The sequence below is a fragment of the Oncorhynchus keta genome, chromosome 8 (assembly GCF_023373465.1).
Source record: "Oncorhynchus keta strain PuntledgeMale-10-30-2019 chromosome 8, Oket_V2, whole genome shotgun sequence".
Taxonomy (NCBI): Eukaryota; Metazoa; Chordata; class Actinopteri; order Salmoniformes; family Salmonidae; genus Oncorhynchus; species Oncorhynchus keta.
The window spans coordinates 31,138,737-31,159,132 of record NC_068428.1 but is presented as its reverse complement, the minus strand read 5'-3'; the positions used below and the strand labels follow the sequence as shown (position 1 = coordinate 31,159,132).

The window sequence follows — 20,396 nt, the reverse complement described above, 5'->3', positions numbered from 1 at the left end:
AATCAATAAATAGTCATATTAAATGTCTTTAGTGATGGAGAAAACCATTTGCATAGTTTGAGAGCTCTTGTCGAGAATGATCTGTGGTGTCTGGTAGTACAGCTTGTTACATTGAACTCCTCAGATCATACTGTTTCTGTGTAAGGGTGAGAAACTGTTAATGTAATTTAAATATACCAATGTGTTTTCATTAATTGAATTCCCTTAATCTATTTTATGAGAATTTGTAAGATTCTTGTTTGCATAAAATAGATGGAGACCAGTCTTATCAATAATAGGTAACAGAATTTATTCTCGGAGCGCGCTGCCTAGTTACCACGAGCAACAGATGAAATACAATAACCTGACGTCATTTCATTGCTCCTAGAATGAATCCCCTCCTCCCGACCTAGAATCAAGTGAGGTTAAAAGTTCATTCTAACTCACTAACACACTCACAGGTCACACAACATAACTGAATTAACTTTTGACCCCTCAACATTATCAATCACCACTTAGCTGACAGTTCCAATTAACAGAAGACATTTAAGTCATTTAGCAGACGCTCTTATCCAGAGCGACTTACAAAGTGGTGCATTCACCTTATGACATCCAGTGGAACAGCCACTTTACAATAGTGCATCTAAATCTTTTAGGGGGGTGAGAAGGATTACTTATCCTATCCTAGGTATTCCTTAAAGAGGTGGGGTTTCAGGTGTCTCCGGAAGGTGGTGATTGACTCCGCTGTCCTGGCGTCGTGAGGGAGTTTGTTCCACCATTGGGGGCCAGAGCAGCGAACAGTTTTGACTGGGCTGAGCGGGAACTGTACTTCCTCAGTGGTAGGGAGGCGAGCAGGCCAGAGGTGTTTGAACGCAGTGCCCTTGTTTGGGTGTAGGGCCTGATCAGAGCCTGGAGGTACTGAGGTGCCGTTCCCCTCACAGCTCCGTAGGCAAGCACCATGGTCTTGTAGCGGATGCGAGCTTCAACTGGAAGCCAGTGGAGAGAGCGGAGGAGCGGGGTGACGTGAGAGAACTTGGGAAGGTTGAACACCAGACGGGCTGCGGCGTTCTGGATGAGTTGTAGGGTTTAATGGCACAGGCAGGGAGCCCAGCCAACAGCGAGTTGCAGTAATCCAGACGGGAGATGACAAGTTCCTGGATTAGGACCTGCGCCGCTTCCTGTGTGAGGCAGGGTCGTACTCTGCGGATGTTGTAGAGCATGAACCTACAGGAACGGGCCACCGCCTTGATGTTAGTTGAGAACGACAGGGTGTTGTCCAGGATCACGCCAAGGTTCTTAGCGCTCTGGGAGGAGGACACAATGGAGTTGTCAACCGTGATGGCGAGATCATGGAACGGGCAGTCCTTCCCCCGGGAGGAAGAGCAGCTCCGTCTTGCCGAGGTTCAGCTTGAGGTGGTGATCCGTCATCCACACTGATATGTCTACCAGACATGCAGAGATGCGATTCGCCACCTGGTCATCAGAAGGGGGAAAGGAGAAGATTAATTGTGTGTCGTCTGCATAGCAATGATAGGAGAGACCATGTGAGGTTATGACAGAGCCAAGTGACTTGGTGTATAGCGAGAATAGGAGAGGGCCTAGAACAGAGCCCTGGGGGACACCAGTGGTGAGAGCGCGTGGTGAGGAGACAGATTCTCGCCACGCCACCTGGTAGGAGCGACCTGTCAGGTAGGACGCAATCCAAGCGTGGGCCGCGCCGGAGATGCCCAACTCGGAGAGGGTGGAGAGGAGGATCTGATGGTTCACAGTATCGAAGGCAGCCGATAGGTCTAGAAGGATGAGAGCAGAGGAGAGAGAGTTAGCTTTAGCAGTGCGGAGCGACTCCGTGATACAGAGAAGAGCAGTCTCAGTTGAATGACTAGTCTTGAAACCTGACTGATTTGGATCAAGAAGGTCATTCTGAGAGAGATAGCGGGAGAGCTGGGCCAAGGACGGCACGTGCAAGAGTTTTGGAGAGAAAAGAAAGAAGGGATACTGGTCTGTAGTTGTTGACATCGGAGGGATCGAGTGTAGGTTTTTTCAGAAGGGGTGCAACTCTCGCTCTCTTGAAGACGGAAGGGACGTAGCCAGCGGTCAGGGATGAGTTGATGAGCGAGGTGAGGTAAGGGAGAAGGTCTCCGGAAATGGTCTGGAGAAGAGAGGAGGGGATAGGGTCAAGCGGGCAGGTTGTTGGGTGGCCGGCCGTCACAAGACGCAAGATTTCATCTGGAGAGAGAGGGGAGAAAGAGGTCAGAGCACAGGGTAGGGCAGTGTGAGCAGAACCAGCGGTGTCGTTTGACTTAGCAAACGAGGATCGGATGTCGTCGACCTTCTTTTCAAAATGGTTGACGAAGTCATCTGCAGAGAGGGAGGAGGGGGGAAGGAAGATTAAGGAGGGAGGAGAAGGTGGCAAAGAGCTTCCTAGGGTTAGAGGCAGATGCTTGGAATTTAGAGTGGTAGAAAGTGGCTTTAGCAGCAGAGACAGAGGAGGAAAATGTAGAGAGGAGGGAGTGAAAGGATGCCAGGTCCGCAGGGAGGCGAGTTTTCCTCCATTTCCGCTCGGCTGCCCGGAGCCCTGTTCTGTGAGCTCGCAATGAGTCGTCGAGCCACGGAGCGGGAGGGGGAGGACCGAGCCGGCCTGGAGGATAGGGGACATAGAGAGTCAAAGGATGCAGAAAGGGAGGAGAGGAGGGTTGAGGAGGCAGAATCAGGAGATGGAGGGTTGGAGAAGGTTTGAGCAGAGGGAAGAGATGATAGGATGGAAGAGGAGAGAGTAGCGGGGGAGAGAGAGCGAAGGTTGGGACGGCGCGATACCATCCGAGTAGGGGCAGTGTGGGAAGTGTTGGATGAGAGCGAGAGGGAAAAGGATACAAGGTAGTGGTCGGAGACTTGGAGGGGAGTTGCAATGAGGTTAGTGGAAGAACAGCATCTAGTAAAGATGAGGTCGAGCGTATTTCCTGCCTTGTGACTAGGGGGGAAGGTGAGAGGGTGAGGTCAAAAGAGGAGAGGAGTGGAAAGAAGGAGGCAGAGAGAATGAGTCAAAGGTAGACGTGGGGAGGTCAAAGTCGCCCAGAACTGTGAGAGGTGAGCCGTCCTCAGGAAAGGAGCTTATAAAGGCATCAAGCTCATTGATGAACTCTCCGAGGGAACCTGGAGGGCGATAAATGATAAGGATGTTAAGCTTGAAAGGGCTGGTAACTGTGACAGCATGGAATTCAAAGGAGGCGATAGACAGATGGGTAAGGGGAGAAGGAGAGAATGACCACTTGGGAGAGATGAGGATCCCGGTGCCACCACCCCGCTGACCAGAAGCTCTCGGGGTGTGCGAGAACACGTGGGCGGACGAAGAGAGAGCAGTAGGAGTAGCAGTGTTATCTGTGGTGATCCATGTTTCCGTCAGTGCCAAGAAGTCGAGGGACTGGAGGGAGGCATAGGCTGAGATGAACTCTGCCTTGTTGGCCGCAGATCGGCAGTTCCAGAGGCTACCGGAGACCTGGAACTCCACGTGGGTCGTGCGCACTGGGACCACCAGATTAGGTGGCCGCGGCCACGCGGTGTTGAGCGTTTGTATGGTCTGTGCAGAGAGGAGAGAACAGGGATAGACAGACACATAGTTGACAGGCTACAGAAGAGGATACACTAATGCAAGGAGATTGAATGACAAGTGGACTACACGTCTCGAATGTTCAGAAAGTTGCTTACGTAGCAAGAATCTTATTGACTAAAATGATTAAATTGATACAGTACTGCTGAAGTAGGCTAGCTGGCAGTGGCTGCGTTGTTGACACTACACTAATCAAGTCGTTCCGTTGAGTGTAATAGTTTCTACAGTGCAGCTATTCGGGGGCTAGCTGGCTAGCTTGCAGTGTTGATTACGTTACGTTGCGTTAAAAGAACGACAATAGCTGGCTAGCTAACCTAGAAAATCGCTCTAGACTACACAATTATCTTTGATACAAAGACGGCTATGTAGCTAGCTATGTAGCTAGCTACGATCAAACAAATCAAACCGTTGTGCTGTAATGAAATGAAATGAAAATGTGATACTACCTGTGGAGCGAAGCGGAATGCACTGCGACCGGGTTGTAGAAGACCTAGGAATGCACTCACAGCCTTATCTAAAACACCCCAGAGCTCAGTTTCGTTGATTCAACTATAGGTTAACTACCTTATCTGCTTACTTAATCCACAACCCATTCGTTTCTGCCTAGTTGGAATGGTGTTCATTAACTTTAGTTACTCCTTGTCCGTGTCACACAATCCCTTCTTATGAACTCATATTGTTAATCAGATATAATAAAACAGAGTATAAGTTTACTTAGTTAAAGTTCCATTTAAAATGATTTGTTCAGTCATTTAATCATAATTTTCCTAACAGAAACTTGTTCAGAGGACTGGTGGTTGTGCAGGAGCACTTCGAAGGCCTTGGGAGGGAGTTGTAGGAAGTGCCAATGATGAGGCAGCAGCATCTCTGAATGACTTCCAATCCTGGAGAGACAAGAGACTTGATTACACTGATATGTCATGTTGACATGTTTACTATGTCACTTGACTATGTAATTTGATTTATTTGGATTAGGTCTGCCTGGTTGTCCTCGTCTCATCGTACTCTAGTGACTCCTGTGGCGAGCCGGGAGCAATGCAGGCTGACACGGTCACCATGTGTACAGTGTTTCCTCCGACACATTGGTGAACATTGTGTCAAGAAGAAGTGTGGCTTGGCAGGGTCGTGTTTCGTAGGATGCATAGAAAGAAGGAAAGAAAGCATCAGAGAATGAATCTACTACTGAAAGCATAAGCTATAGCTACAGTAGCTAGCACTGCATTGTATAATATGTGGTGAGTAGGGGACTCAAAGAGAGAGAAGAATAATAGTTGAACAGTTTAGAACAAATTAATTTCTTTAAAATGAAAGAGAAGCAAGAGAGAGAGAGAGCTATATGTAGTTGTATGTTTGAGTAGGCTAGTTTAGCACTTCTTAATAAACACCTGTCTCAAACAGAGAGGGATGCTATGTTAGCTAGCTGGCTATGGCTGTACAACACTGGAACTCTTCCAAGGCAAGGTAAGCTTTTGATTTTATTAACTTATTGCCACCGGGGTCCCGCTTGCTAACTGTACACTCTACTGCATTATTGTAGAGGGTTTATTAACTTATTGCCACCAGAGCCACCTTGCTAACTGTACACTCTACTGCATTATTGTAGAGGGTTTATTAACTTATTGCCACCGGGGCCAGCTTGCTAACTGTACACTCTACTGCATTATTGTAGAGGGTTTATTAACTTATTGCCACCAGAGCCACCTTGCTAACTGTACACTCTACTGCATTATTGTAGAGGGTTTATTAACTTATTGCCACCGGGGCCAGCTTGCTAACTGTACACTCTACTGCATTATTGTAGAGGGTTTATTAACTTATTGCCACCAGAGCCACCTTGCTAACTGTACACTCTACTGCATTATTGTAGAGGGTTTATTAACTTATTGCCACCGGGGCCAGCTTGCTAACTGTACACTCTACTGCATTATTGTAGAGGGTTTATTAACTTATTGCCACCGGGGCCAGCTTGCTAACTGTACACTCTACTGCGTTATTGTAGAGGGTTTATTAACTTATTGCCACCGGGGCCAGCTTGCTAACTGTACACTCTACTGCGTTATTGTAGAGGGTTTATTAACTTATTGCCACCGGGGCCAGCTTGCTAACTGTACACTCTACTGCATTATTGTAGAGGGTTTATTAACTTATTGCCACCAGAGCCACCTTGCTAACTGTACACTCTACTGCATTATTGTAGAGGGTTTATTAACTTATTGCCACCGGGGCCAGCTTGCTAACTGTACACTCTACTGCATTATTGTAGAGGGTGTCACGCCTTGGTCTTAGTATTTTGTGTTTTCTTTAATTATTTGTTCAGGCCAGGGTGTGACATGGGTTTATTGTATTGTCGTATTGGGGTTTTTGTAGGCATTGGGATTGTGGTTGATTAGGGTTGTGTCTAGTATAGGCTTGGCTGCCTGAGGCAGTTCTCAATCAGAGTCAGGTGATTCTTGTTGTCTCTGATGGGGAACCGTATTTAGGTAGCCGGGGTTTCACTTTGTATTTCGTGGGTGATTGTTCCTGTCTCTGTGTAGTTTCACCAGATAGGCTGTAATTAGGTTTCACGTTTCGTTTTGTTGTTTTGTATCAGTTATTTCATGTACCGCGATTCATTCATTAAAGACATGAGTAACCACCACGCTGCATTTCGGTCCGACTCTCTTTCAACAAACGAAGAACACCGTTACAGAGGGTTTATTAACTGATGTAGGTTGTGTGTAGCGGTTAGCGGTTATGATATGAAGGTTTGGCTTGGAAAGGTTTAGTCACCTAGACACAGACAGCTGAGGTGTTTTGCACTGGATCCCACAAGCAAAGGGTAAAGGTGAGAGGAGGAGAGTGTAGATGCGAGAAGGAATTAACTATATTTATTTTGTTAATTTGCATGTGATCAGGGGTTTATTCATTCTAGTATCATGTAGTAGCCTAAACTTATCAATGTTACACTGAGCTGGGTGACTGGAATATGAATGAATCATCCAATTAAACTTCACCGACTGCCACTTGAATATGCCCACATTAATGCCAAATCCCTGCATCACTAATACAGACTCTCATACATGTGAAGAAGGCCTTCAACTGCTGGTGAGCTGGAGGATTCTCACCAAGGTGTCAGAAACTAGATTTAAACAGTGACCACTTTGAGGAAGTGATGCAAAAGTGGTGAATAGAGATGCTGCTGTACACTCTGACAAAGGAAAGAGACAGAGAAACATACACACAGAGACAGAGGAGAGAGACAGACAGAGAGACAGAGAGACAGAAAGACAGAAAGACAGAGAGAGAGAGACAGAGAGGATCATGGCTGACATCCATCATTCATTTTTGGGATTGCTTGTGACCGTTTTGTACCTACTAACAGGTAAGAGATTGGAGAGAGAGTAAGAATATGTCATTAGAGATCATAAAACACATTCATTTCACACGGCCAAACTAGTTCAGTTTACATTTTACTAATATTATGATGACATTTCTGTTGTGTATCCGTTTACTCTTATCTTCACTATTATATAATAGACAGTATATTACACTATTATTCACACTGAAGAATATCAATAAGAAAACCTATGAAATATAATGTCATCTGTATTACCAGTTAATAATTATCTGATGTCATACTCCTTCCAGGTGTCAGTGGAGAAACTCTCTCTATGTTCTCCAGAATGGGAGATAATGTCAGTCTGCCGTGTAACAATGTGGTTTATCCAAACTGCTCCTCTACTACATGGATCTATAACAGAGCTCTATCTACTGGTACTATTCAAGAGGTCACATCGGGGAAGATCGAAGTTGACCAGACAGAGAGAGCAGACAGACTGAGTTTAGGGTCTGACTGTTCTCTAAATGTTAGTGATGTCAGAGCTGAGGATGTTGGACTCTACACCTGTCGACAATACCTTACAGAGACTGGACCAAAACATGGAGGTGATGCTCCTGTTCATCTGTCTGTTCTAACTAGTGAGTATTACTGTTTAAATCACAGTGTAAATGTCACTGTGTATAAGTGTGGTGTTAATAATCATATGTAATGTGAAAACAACCAACAAGTACTGTATACCTTTTTCTCTTTCTCAGTCTCCTCTACACCACCAGTGACAGATCTGAAGCCTAATGTAATTATGACATTACGGTGTTCTCTGCTCACCGATACGCAACATGGAACATGCTGGTCAGGATTTAGTCTCAGCTGGGGCCCTAAAACAGGTACTAAAGCCCAGGTCACACGGGATTCTTCCTGTGACATCACTCTGACTGTGACACTCCAGAAGAAGGACAACAGCAGGAAGTGGACGTGCACACTGACTGAAAAGGGAAACATGAAGATCTCCATTGACTTCACCTCCACATTCTCAGGTATGTGTTCTTGTTATGTTCCTATAATCTGAATAAGTTCACAAGATCTGTGATGATATTAAAGTTGAATATCAAACCTGATTCTTTATCCTGATATTAGTGTTAAGCACTTGAGTGAGGACCCAAAAGCGGTTTAACAAAATCAGAGTCCTTTAATGTAAAAACACAGGGAAGACATAGATCCTCTTCAGATGTATATAATGGCAAAATAGACAACCCGCAGAGAGGGTGACAAATGAAACAAAAAGTCCTTCTGATATTTACAGAAGAGTCCCCCCTTCTTAGCAGCAGAGGAGAATAGCTGGGTTAGAGTCCCCTTCTTAGCAGCAGAGAAGAATAGCTGGGTTAGCGGCGACAGACTGCTGGTCTCTCTGGGTAGGCGCGGGTCGTAGAGGACAGAGGTACCTGATCACACGTAGCATCAGATGAACAGGCAGATTCCGACAGGACGGGACAAGGGTGAAGCAAACGAGACGATAGTTTGGTTCTGGCATGAGAAACTCAAACGAGAATCTGACAAAGAAAGAAGCAGGAACAGAGAGAGAAATAGAGACCTAATCAGAGGGAAAAAGGGAACAGGTGGGAAAAGGGTGAACGAGGTAGTTAGAGAAGATGAGGAACAGCTGGGGGGAGGAGAGAAAGAGAAGGTAACCTAATACGACCAGCAGAGGGAGACGGAGTGAAGAGAAAGAACAGGAACAAGACATAATATGACAATACATGACAATTAGTGATATTAGTGATTGATGATGGATTTGATTTGAATCCTACTGCTGTCTGATGATGATGGTGGTGATGATGATGATGATGATGATGATGATGATGATGATGATGATGATGATGATGATGATGATGATGATGATGATGGGTTATTTAATAAACTAAAAGAGGATGTTAAATCTCCTACTGATATGAGATATTGGAGAAAAGACCACTGACAGTGATGATGTCATCTCTACTCTCCCAGGTAAAATACTCCCATCTGTATGATGTGTGCAGATATAGTAAATGTTTTATCTGTCCTCTGGATACATAGAACTGGGTAGTGTGTTTTCCTTGCTGTGTCAGGGTTTGAGACTGGGTCCAGAAAGATTATATGTTTTTCAGACAGTTCTGGTTTAACTTCTCTAATTCCCATCAAGACAACCAGCAGTACAACACAACAGTATAAGACTGGTCATGTAAAAACAGCCCCAAACATATTTATAGGAAGTACTGCTTGTGCTCTAGAGATTGGAGAAAGATTTAACAGATTGAGTAGAGAGAACTCTACAGGCAACATAGTGAGTCACTGGATGTGGAACCATTCTGTACTGTGATGTCACCATTATTCACCAACAAAAAGTGGTCACTCTGTTTTCAACTACTATCCAGGAAGTACAGCCTCTACTACAAGACCAGCCTTGTCAACCACCTCCCCATCTTCTGCTGGTATTGTATTTAATACTATTTCCCTTCTCAGTTGTATTGTAGATTGTATGAGTGGTACAGCATAGGGGCAAAGTCAGATGTATGACCTTGGTCAACACAAAGCATATAATAATAATAATATAATAATATATGCCATTTAACAGACGCTTTTATCCAAAGCGACTTACAGTCATGTGTGCATACATTCTACGTATGTGTATATGCAGTCTAACTTATGTTTTGATCTTCACATTTGCTGTGGTGCATTTCACATTTCTCTGTTCCCATATGAATCCCTGCTTGTCTATGTAACTCTGACATCCCACGCCAGTGCTAAACTTTAATGACATTAAAGTAAACTCCTGATATCAGTGATGAGTGAACAAGCACCCTGCTCTCTACTTTATGTGTCTGATGATGAAGAGTTATTTAAAAGAGGATGTTTTTCTCCTCCTGAACTAGATATTGAAGACAAGGGCACTGGTGACGTCACCTTCAACACCTCAGGAATAATTTAATCAGAAATAGTACATCTTCCATGTGCCATCTAGATACATAAATGAGTACTGTTCCAGTTTTTTATGTATTATTTTGACCTTTAGTTAACCAGGTAAGCCAGTTGAGAACAAGTTCTCATTTACAACTGCTACCTGGCCAAGATAAAGCAAAGCAGTGTGACACAAACAACACAGAGTTACACAAGGAATAAACAAACACAGGCAATAACACAATAGAAACATCTATATACAGTGTGTGCAAATGTAGTAAGATTAGGGAGGTAAGGCAATAAATAGGCCAGAGTGGCGAAATAATTACAATTTAGCAATTAAACACTGGAGTGACAGATGTGCAGAAGATGAATGTGCAAGTAGAGATACTGGTGCAAACAAGCAACAACAAAAAATATAACAATATGAGGATGAGGTAGTTGAATGGCCTATTTACAGATGGGCTGTGTACAGGTGCAATGATCTGTGAGTTGCTCTGACAACTGGTGCTTAAAGTTAGTGAGGGAGATATGAGTCTCCAGCTTCAGTGATTTTTGCAATTCGTTCCAGTCATTGGCAGCAGAGAACTGGAAGGAAAGGCAACCAAAGGAATTGGAATTGGGTGTGACCAGTGAAATATACCTGCTGGAGCGCATGCTACGGGTGGGTGCTCCTATGGTGACCAGTGAGCTGAGTTAAGGCGGGGCTTTACCAAGCAAAGCCTTATAAATGACCTGGAGCCAGTGGGTTTGGCAATGAATATGAAGCGAGGGCCAGCCAATGAGAGCATACAGGTCGCAGTGGTGGGTAGTATATGGGGCTTTGGTGAGAAAAAAGATGGCACTGTGATAGATTGCGTCCAATTTGCTGAGGAGAGTGTTTGAGGCTATTTTGTAAATGACATCACCGAAGTCAAGGATCAGTAGGATAGTCAGTTTTACGAGGATATGTTTGGCAGCATGAGTGAAAGATGCTTTGTTGCGAAGTAAGAAGCCGATTCTAGATGTAATTTTGGATTGGAGTCTGGAAGGATAGTTTACATTCTAACCAGACACAGAGGTATTTGTAGTTGTCCACATATTCTAAGTCAGAACCGTCCAGAGCAGTGATGCTGGACGGGTGGGCAGGTGTGGGCAGCGATTGGTTGAAGAGCATGCATTTAGTTTTACTTGCATTTAAGAGCAGTTGGAGGCCATGGAAGGAGAGTTGTATGGCATTGAAGCTCGTCTGGAGGTTAGTTAGCACAGTGTCCAAAGAAGGGCCTGAAGTATACAGAATGGTGTCGTCTGCGTAGAGGTGGATCAGAGAATCCCCAGCATCAAGAGCGACATCATTGATGCATACATAGAAAAGAGTCGGCCTGAGAATTGAACCCTGTGGCACCCCCATAGAGACTGCCAGAGGTCCGGACAACAGGCCCTCCGTTTTGACACACTGAACTCTGTCTGAGAAGTAGTTGGTAAACCAGGCGTGGCAGTCATTTGAGAAACCAAGGCTGCTGACTCTGCCGATAAGAATGTGGCGAATAACAGAGTCGAAATCCTTGGCCAGGTTGATGAATACGTTTGCACAGTATTGTCTTTTATCGATGGCGATTATTATATCGTTTAGGACCTTGAGCGTGGCTGAGGTGCACCAATGACCAGCTCGGAAACCAGATTGCATAGCGGAGAAGGAACGGTGGGATTCGAAATGGTCGGTGATCTGTTTGATAACTTGGCTTTCAAAGACCTTAGAAAGGCAGGGTGGGATAGATATAGGTCTGTCTCAGTTTGGGTCTAGAATGTCTCCCCCCCTTTGAAGAGGGGGATGACCGCGGCAGCTTTCCAATCTTTAGGGATTTCAGATGATACGAAAGAGAGGTTGAACAGGCTGGTAATAGGGTTGCAACAATTACGGTGGTTAACTTTAGAAAGAGAGGGTCCTGATTGTCTAGCCCAGCTGATTTGAAGGGGTCCAGATTTTGCAGCTCTTTCAGAACATCAGCTATCTGGAAATGGGTGAATGAGAATCAGGGGGGGCTTGGGCAAGTTTCTACGGGGGGTGCAGAATTGTTGGCCGGGGTAGGGGTAGCCAGGTGGAAAGCATGGCCAGCCGGGGGAAAAATGTTTCTAGATATTCTCGATTATCGTGGATTTATCGGTGGTGACAGTGTTATCAGTGTTTCCTAGCCTCAGTGCAGTGGGCAGCTGGGAGGAGGTGCTCTTATTCTCCATGGACTTTACTTTGTCCCAAAACTTTTTGGAATTTGTGCTACAGGATGCAAATGTCTGTTTGAAAAAGCTAGCCTTTGCTTTCATAACTGCCTGTGTATATTGGATCCTAACTTCCCTGAAAAGCTGCATTTTACAGGGACTATTCGATGCTAATGCAGTACGCCACAATATGTTTTTGTGCTGGTCAAGGGCAGTCAAGTCTGGAGTGAACCAAGGGCTATATCTGTTCTTAATTCTAGCTTTTTAGAATAGGGCATGCTTATTTAAGATGGTGAGGAAAGCACTTTTAAAGAACAACCAGGAATCCTCTACTGATGAGAGGAGGTCAATGTTCTTCCAGGATACCCGGGCCAGGTCGATTAGGAAGACCTGCTCGCTGTAGTGTTTTAGGGAGCGTTTGACAGTGATGAGTGGTGGTCGTTTGACTACGGACCCATTACGGACGCAGGCAATGAGGCAGTGATCGCTGAGATCCTGGTTGAAGACAGCCGTGGTGTATTTGAAGGGTAGGATGGTCAGGATGATATCTATGAGGGTGCCCGTGTTTACGGATTTAGGGTTGTACCTGGTAGGTTCCTTGATGATTTGTGTGAGATTGAGTGCATCTACCTTAGATTGTAGGACGGCGCGAAAGTGAAAGACCTGTTTCTGGAATCCCCTATGGGAAAAAATGAATGGTGAATAAACGATTTGAACAATTTCCATGTTTGACTGCTATGTTGTATGAGTCTTATTATGTTCCTCTGTGGGCCCAAAGATTATTTTAGTGGTGGGGCTCTATTCACTATGGACACAACTTCCTCTGCGCTTGCGCATAATCATAATTCATATGCATGCCACTAGAATATACCATATTACTAAATATGTGTGTATCAGTGATATTACTGTTCTGCAAATGTGCATGGACCTTGTAGAGAAAAAAAACTGATCCAAATGGTTGCCCAGTCAGGCAGGCTCGATGCAGTTATTTCAAAATGAACATGCATTGAAAATGCCATGCTATTGAGCGGTTAGCCAAACATCGGCTATTCACTGCAGTTTACAGATTAGTTTTGTACTCACTTGAAAACAATAACATTATCCGTTACATTATGTTGTTGTAGGACACCTTTATTTTCCCTAAAAAACTGAAATAATAAGGTATCTTTTTGAACGGCATACCCAGGGATTGTGAGGGAGCTCACTCAGCGCAGCTCCAGTAGTACAAGTGTTACACTTTCTTTTCTTTCACTCTGTAAATTGACTGGATAAATTCACTGCAGTATGAAGCCTAACATTGAGTTAAAAACTTCATAGGGATAGCCCCCGTTTTTAAATTTTCGCCTAAATGACATATCCAAATTTAACTGCCTGTAGCTCAGGCACTAAAGCAAAGATATGCATATTCTTGGTACCATTTGAAAGGTAACTGTCACGACTTCCGCCGAAGTTGGCTCCCCTGCCTGTTCGGGCGGTGCTCGGCGGTCGTCGTCACCGTCCTACTAGCCACTACCGATCCCTTTTTCGTTTGTCTGTTGGTTTGGTCTTATTAGTTTCACCTGTGTGTATTTTGGTTTAATTAGCTTCCCTATATGTAGTAGTTTGACCCGCCCTTGTTTTGTGCGGGTTTGTCTTTTGTTACGTGTGTACATATTAGGTCGTAGTGTGTTTTATTTTCTATACTCGACACCCTGTGGTTTTGGGCTGTCTGGTATAGTGTCCTGCACCCTGTATTGTATTGGGCGTATCAGTTTGGTGTGCAATAGTAAAGCACTTTTTTTACTCTCTCTCTGCATCTGATTTCTGCACACACACCTAGTCCCGCGTAACACTTTGAAGTTTGTGGAAACATGAATTGAATGTAGTAGAATATAACACAATGGATCTGGTAAACCGTTTGTTTTCTACCACGATCTTTGAAAGGCAACAGAAAGGTTCCAAATCTAGCCATCACTCTGGTTGTAATTCCGATGGCAGCAGTGTATGTGCAAAGTTTCAGATTTAAAACCTCTCTCGAATATTTGGGACGCTAGCGTCCCACCTGGCCAAAAGCCAGGGAAAATGCAGAGCACCAAATTCAAATAAATTACAATAAAAATCCAACTTTCATTAAATCACACATGCAAGATAACAAATTAAAGCTACACCTGTTGTGAATCCAGCCAACGTGTCAGATTTCAAAAAGGCTTTTCGGCGAAAGCAAATGATGCTATTATCTGAGGGTAGCACCTCTGTAAACAAAGAGAGAAACCATATTTCAACCCTGCAGGCGTGACACAAAACGCAGAAATAAAAATATAATTCATGCCTTACCTTTGACGAGCTTCTTTTGTTGGCACTCCAATATGTCCCATAAACATCACAAATGGTCCTTTTGTTCGATTAATTCCGTCGATATATATCCAAAATGTCCATTTATTTGGCGCGTTTGATGCAGAAAAACACCGGTTCCAACTTGCGCAACATCACCACAAAATATCTCAAAAGTTACCTGTAAATTTTGCCAAAACATTTAAAACTACTTTTGTAATACAACTGTAGGTATTTTTTTTACGTAAATTATCGATAAAATTGAAGACGGGATGATCTGTGTTCAATACAGGAGAAAAACAAACTGGAGGTAGCTTTCTGGTCATGTGCCTCTATCTAACAGTACACTTCAAGTGACCCTCGTTCAAGATGGCCGTGGAAACGATAGGAACTGCAAGAATGCCCCTTGAATCTGGATTCCCAATGAAAACCCATTGAAAAGAGTGACCTCAAAAAAAAATCTGAATGGTTTGTTCTCTGGGTTTCGCCTGCTAAGTAAGTTATGTTATACTCACAGACATGATTCAAACAGTTTTAGGAACTTCCGAGTGTTTTCTATCCAAATCTAATAATATGCATATCTTATCTTCTGGGGATGAGTAGCAGGCAGTTGAACTTGGGCATGCATTTCATCCGGACGTGAAAATACTGCCCCCTGTCACCAAGATGTTTTAAAGTATGATCAAACTACATTACATTTAGTGTGAAGTCACCCAGGTACATTTAGGCAAATCGTGAAGGAGATATTTACATTCACATTACATTTTTATACAAGAATATTGTCAAATCTGTATACTTGGACTTTCATTTAGCTTTGCCAGTATTAGTAGCCATATTGTAAGTTTAACATTTGCAAAACACCCAGTTTTCATAACTTCATAACTCTCCACATTCTTGTGATTTTTGTCCAAAAGGAAAAGACTTGCTGTCGCACAAGGTTAGCAGCTACATTTTGCGACAAAAACAGGGTTTCCCATAAAGCCCAGCTCATTGGCTATATAGCTAGCTTTGTTTGACGCCGATTGGGGCTTATTTCACAAAGTTACAGTCAATCAAGTGAAGACCACCCGCGTCATCGGCGTGCCGTGAAGGCATCGCTCTCTGACCAAATTTGGTGTCCTATAGGATATACTACACTCCTAATGATATAGTGAAGTCTGGTTACATTCTAGGATCTCTGAGGAATGAATACGAATGTGATTTGATTGGTTGAAACACCATTTAGAGTTAGATTTTCACAGATTCCTTTATTTGCAAATTGAATGAGTGGAAATACAAAATCGCATGCTATATGAACCATTTTAGGATATGAAAAAGGATTTTATCTGACAAAACAACACTTCATGCTATCTCTGGGACCCTTTGGACGATAAATCAGAGCAAGATTTCAGAATGTAAGTCCACATTCTACCTTCAGAGGTGAATTTATCAAACCTATCGCAGTGAAAAAAAGTGTTCCTCAAACAATAGCATGGCATTTTTTCACAGTAGTAGCTATTGTAAATTGGACATGCAGTTATATTAACAAGAATTTAAGCTTTCAGCCAATATAAGACACTTACTGTATATGTACCGAAATCCAGACTACAAAAGCTTGATGGACACTTACTTCAATTAATTTTCTTTAGCCTACTAATAGGAGAAGAGATACAGGCTTGCTCTTGCTTGCTGAATATAAAATAGGCTACAGCATTAACGGGCAGAGAGTTTTCCTATAGTAGGTCTATCTTAACACCGGCCTACATCCTGACAAAATAGGCCTAAACCATTACTGGCCTGCTAATGTAACTTTCTGAACCTTCTAAACTGTCTACAATAGATCCAAACTGATCCAAATAGTTGCATAATCAGGCGTAGACAGTTGTTCTATGGAGTTATTTCGTCATGAAACAAAACAGGACGTGAGTGGTTTTTCAAATTAGCCTATATATTACTGCAGTTTACAGCCTATGGACAATAATTGTGCAGCCCAATCATTTTCTTATCTAAAAACGTAGGCCTAACATTATGATTGTCAAATATGATAGTTTATGGCTTTGCATTCCAGGGACCACAGAGAGCAGCCTGGAGAAAAGCAGGCAGGTCCTTGCCATTCAGGCAAGACCAAAAAATGGCTCAGAGCAAAACTGTTAGAGTCCCAGTATTCAAAATGAGGTTGAAAAACGTCTTAAAGACGTATTTACCAGACGTTGAAGTTAGGATCAATTTAGGTTCTGAATGAAAGTTGAAAATACGTATTTTCAGTACGTTTCAAAAACATATTTCCAGAACGTTGAAAAATGCATATTTTACAGATGTTGAAAATATGTATTTTTTTCCTGCTGTTGAAATCAAGGAAATGTTTTGTTATGAATGAAAGTTGAAAAGATGTAATCAAGGCCAGACCGGAAAAAATCTTAATCAAACATACAATCAAACCAGTCAAACTATGACTGGGTCAGATTTGGTCCGGACCGGACTAAAAACTAATGTCCATGGATGTGGAAATCAAGGCCGGTCCAGACTGCAACAGTTTAAATGTTCAAAAGGCCCCTCGGTGTCACTTCGTGCTTACTGATGTGTAGCCTACAGTGTTGCCTGAAATTGAATTTTATGAATGCCCATCTATGTGGTAAGCCTACTGTATGTAAAACACCCCAAAAAGATGTCCGGTCTAGAAAGGACCAGAAAATGATATTGGCTCGTGCTTACTGGGGTGCAGTCTACCATGTTGGCCCTAAATTGAATTTTAAGCATGCCCATCCATCCATGTGGGAGGCCCACCATTTGTAAAACAGGCTGTTGCATTATTAGGCATTATTAGTCCTGAATCCTGTGACTAATCAGTTTCGCTATTTAAGTCCTGAATATCAGCTACCCAACTTTATCAAGTTATCATGATCCTATTTACAATGTGTTTACACTGCGGGACATGCAGAAGTATTTCATTTTTTCGCTATAATCAGCTTGTGAAAAATGTACTGATAGAAACTTGAAACCACTGATGATAACAATGGTGTGAAATTCCTGGACAACAGTTGTGTTTTTCAATTCCATATTGTCAATTTTACTTTGACCTGTCCTGTTTTTAGAAAATATTGTTTGACAGTGCATTTTTTATTTGATTGGGCGCCATTTAGGTTATAATATTTGATAGGAGAAACCTGGCGTAAAAAATGTCTTCGGGTAGGCTATTTGATCAAAGAAACCTGCATGACGTAAAAAGTGTCTTCGGGTAGGCTATTTGATCAAAGAAACCTGCATGATGTAAAAAGTGTCTTCGGGTAGGCTATTTGATCAAAGAAACCTGCATGATCTAAAAAGTGTCTTCGGGTAGGCTATTTGATCAAAGAAACCTGCATGATGTAAAAAGTGTCTTCGGGAAGGCTATATGATCAAAGAAACCTGCATGACGTAAAAAGTGTCTTCGGGTAGGCTATTTGATCAAAGAAACCTGCATGATGTAAAAAGTGTCTTCGGGAAGGCTATTTGATCAAAGAAACCTGCATGATCTAAAAAGTGTCTTCGGGTAGGCTATTTGATCAAAGAAACCTGCATGATCTAAAAAGTGTCTTCGGGTAGGCTATTTGGTCAAAGAAACCTGCATGATCTAAAAAGTGTCTTCGGGTAGGCTATTTGATCAAAGAAACCTGCATGACGTAAAAAGTGTCCATCTCATTATATTGTCATACATTTCATCTCCAGCCTGTAGGTTACAGAAAAGGCCACACTCTTTCTACCATGTCCTATACTTGCTACATGAGATGCGTGTCTCCAACAGCACCCTGGAGAGGCGCACTGGGAATAGACAAGCAAAATATTTTGCATCCCTGCTTTTGACAAAGTGGACACTGCTGCTCACAGAGCGGCATCAACGCCCACCTAAAAAGCGCTTATGCCACTGTTTGAGAGAAATTGTCATTGTTTTGGGGTCGAATTATGTGAGGTTTTATGTGTTGTTGTTGGAGGTGCATCTTGGTCAGTTAATCTCAGAAAATGCTGCCCTCGTCCATCTGCTACCATAGGCGGCCGCGTAGGTTTTCCACCACTCCCGAATTCATTACATTTACATTTCATCAGAGAAAAGTTCTGCCCCCATTAAAGTTCAACGGGAGCACACGGAGCAATGTGCAAGGGATTGTGGGAAGGTGAGTGGTGGGAACCTTACTAGCCGAGTGATAGAAGAAGACAGCTCTGCTCTACTTTATGCAAATTGAACCCGGCCACCACTGCCGTTAACCAATCAGGTGAGGAGCAGATGTTTGCTTGAAAATCTTCCGTTCAGGAAACATAGTTCTGCCTGTCATTACAGCCAAAAGAGATTTAAGGAAAGCCAATTATCGCTGTGTCTGGTTTTCCAATTCTATATGATTTTGCTTTGCTAGAATACAGATACAAAATCATAGTCAATGGCATGGAGGAGGAGTGCAGAGATTGTTGGTGTTGATGGTGGGTGAAGAGAGATTTGCACAACAATGTTTGGTTGTGCTGCTAGCTAGCTATCAACATCAAGCAACCTAAACCTCATAACTGTGATCATACTGTAGCCACCTTTTGTGAATGTGTTGAGCAAATTGAATTGTGAAATTTGCCCACCAAAAACCAATGTACATGTGTGCACGGGGGCTTTGTCATGCTGAAACAGGAAAGGACCTTCCCCAAACTGTTGCCACAAAGTTGGAAGCACAGAATAATCTAGAATGTCATTGTATGCTGTAGCATTTACATTTCCCTTCACTGGAACTAAGGGGCCTAGCCCAAACCATGAAAAACAGCCCCAGACCATTATTCCTCCTCCACCAAATTTTACAGTTGGCATTATGCATTGGGGCAGGTAGGGTTCTCGTGGCATCCACCAAACCCAGATTTGTCTGTTGGACTGCCAGATGGTGAAGCATGATTCATCACTCCAGAGAACGCATTTCCACTGCTCCAGAGTCCAATTGTGGCAAGCTTTACACCATTCCAATCGAAGCTTGGCAATGTGAATTGTGATGTTAGGCTTGTGTGCGGCTGCTCGGTCATGGAAACCCATTTCATGAAACTCCCGATGAATAGTTATTGTACTGATGTTTCTTCCAGAGGCAGTATGGAACTCGGTAGCGAGTGTTCGATTTTTACCCACTGCGCACTTCAACACTCGCCGGTCCCGTTCTATGAGCTTGTGTGACCTACCACTTCATGCTGAGCCGTTGTTGCTCCTAGAGGTTTCCACTTCACAATAACAGCACAGTTGACCAGGGCAGCTCTAGCAGGGTATCAATTTGACCAACTGACTTAAATTAACAATTAAAACACATTTAAACTCTTCAATTAATCAACATTGAATTAATCATAATATAATTAAACAATGTACAAATAATCTAACTTGTTTGCAAAAGCCTGATGGACTTGAAGAGCTCATTTCTCTCGCCATCTCCTTCCACAACCATCTCCTTGAGCGTCGGAGAGAAGGCAGAACCTAAACCCACACGGCTCGACCGGGCACGTTGGTCACTTCGTCTCCACTTGTTCGCTGCGGCCAGCTAAAGGGGGTGGCTTGGAAGTTGTGGGGGATATACTGCTGAGTCAAAGCGCCGGTCCATCATTCCCCAGACCCTTGCTAGACAGAACTCTTGTATGGCAAAGCCAGGCCTTTTCTCTTCCTGCCCTCATCGACTCGGGTGCTGATGAGAGTTTCCTGGCCCGAGGTGTTGCCCAGTTGGGTCTGGACACTGTTCCACTCGATTCACCCCTCGATGCCAACGCTTTCAATGGACAGCTCCTCGTCCGTGTCCGTGAGAGGACCGTGCCAGTCATCCTGCTTCTCTCTGGGAATCACCAGGAAAGGATTAGTCTCCACATAATCGACTGCACTCACTCTCTCCTGGTTCTTGGCCATCCTTGGTTAAAGCTGCACATCCCAGAGATCGACTGGACCGCTGGAAGGGTAACCACTAGGCGTACATTTTGTCACTCTAAGTGTCACCACCCATTCTGCCCTTCCCCCTGCCTTGTCTATGCCCCAGTCCATTCCAGAACCCTCGGACCTGTCATCAATTCCTCTAGAGTATCACGATCTAGCTCGTGTTCAACAAG

General features: G+C 43.6%; 1 protein-coding gene across 4 annotated transcripts in view; it reads left to right on the top strand.

Moving 5' to 3' along the window:
• LOC118378608 (myeloid cell surface antigen CD33-like) overlaps positions 1-20,396 on the top strand; it is a 111,512-nt gene that overhangs the window by 76,262 nt on the left and 14,854 nt on the right. The window contains exons 1-4 of one of the 4 annotated variants that reach the window (XM_035765591.2): positions 6,784-6,944; positions 7,211-7,540; positions 7,658-7,936; positions 9,311-9,367. The exons of 2 other annotated variants lie outside the window; for them this stretch is intronic. In XM_035765591.2, coding sequence (XP_035621484.2) covers positions 6,884-6,944; positions 7,211-7,540; positions 7,658-7,936; positions 9,311-9,367 — 727 coding nt within the window. In that variant the 5' untranslated portion in view covers positions 6,784-6,883. Of the gene's footprint in view, positions 1-6,783; positions 6,945-7,210; positions 7,541-7,657; positions 7,937-9,310; positions 9,368-20,396 lie in introns of those variants that run through there. One more of the 4 variants, XM_035765592.2, reaches the window with a different exon arrangement.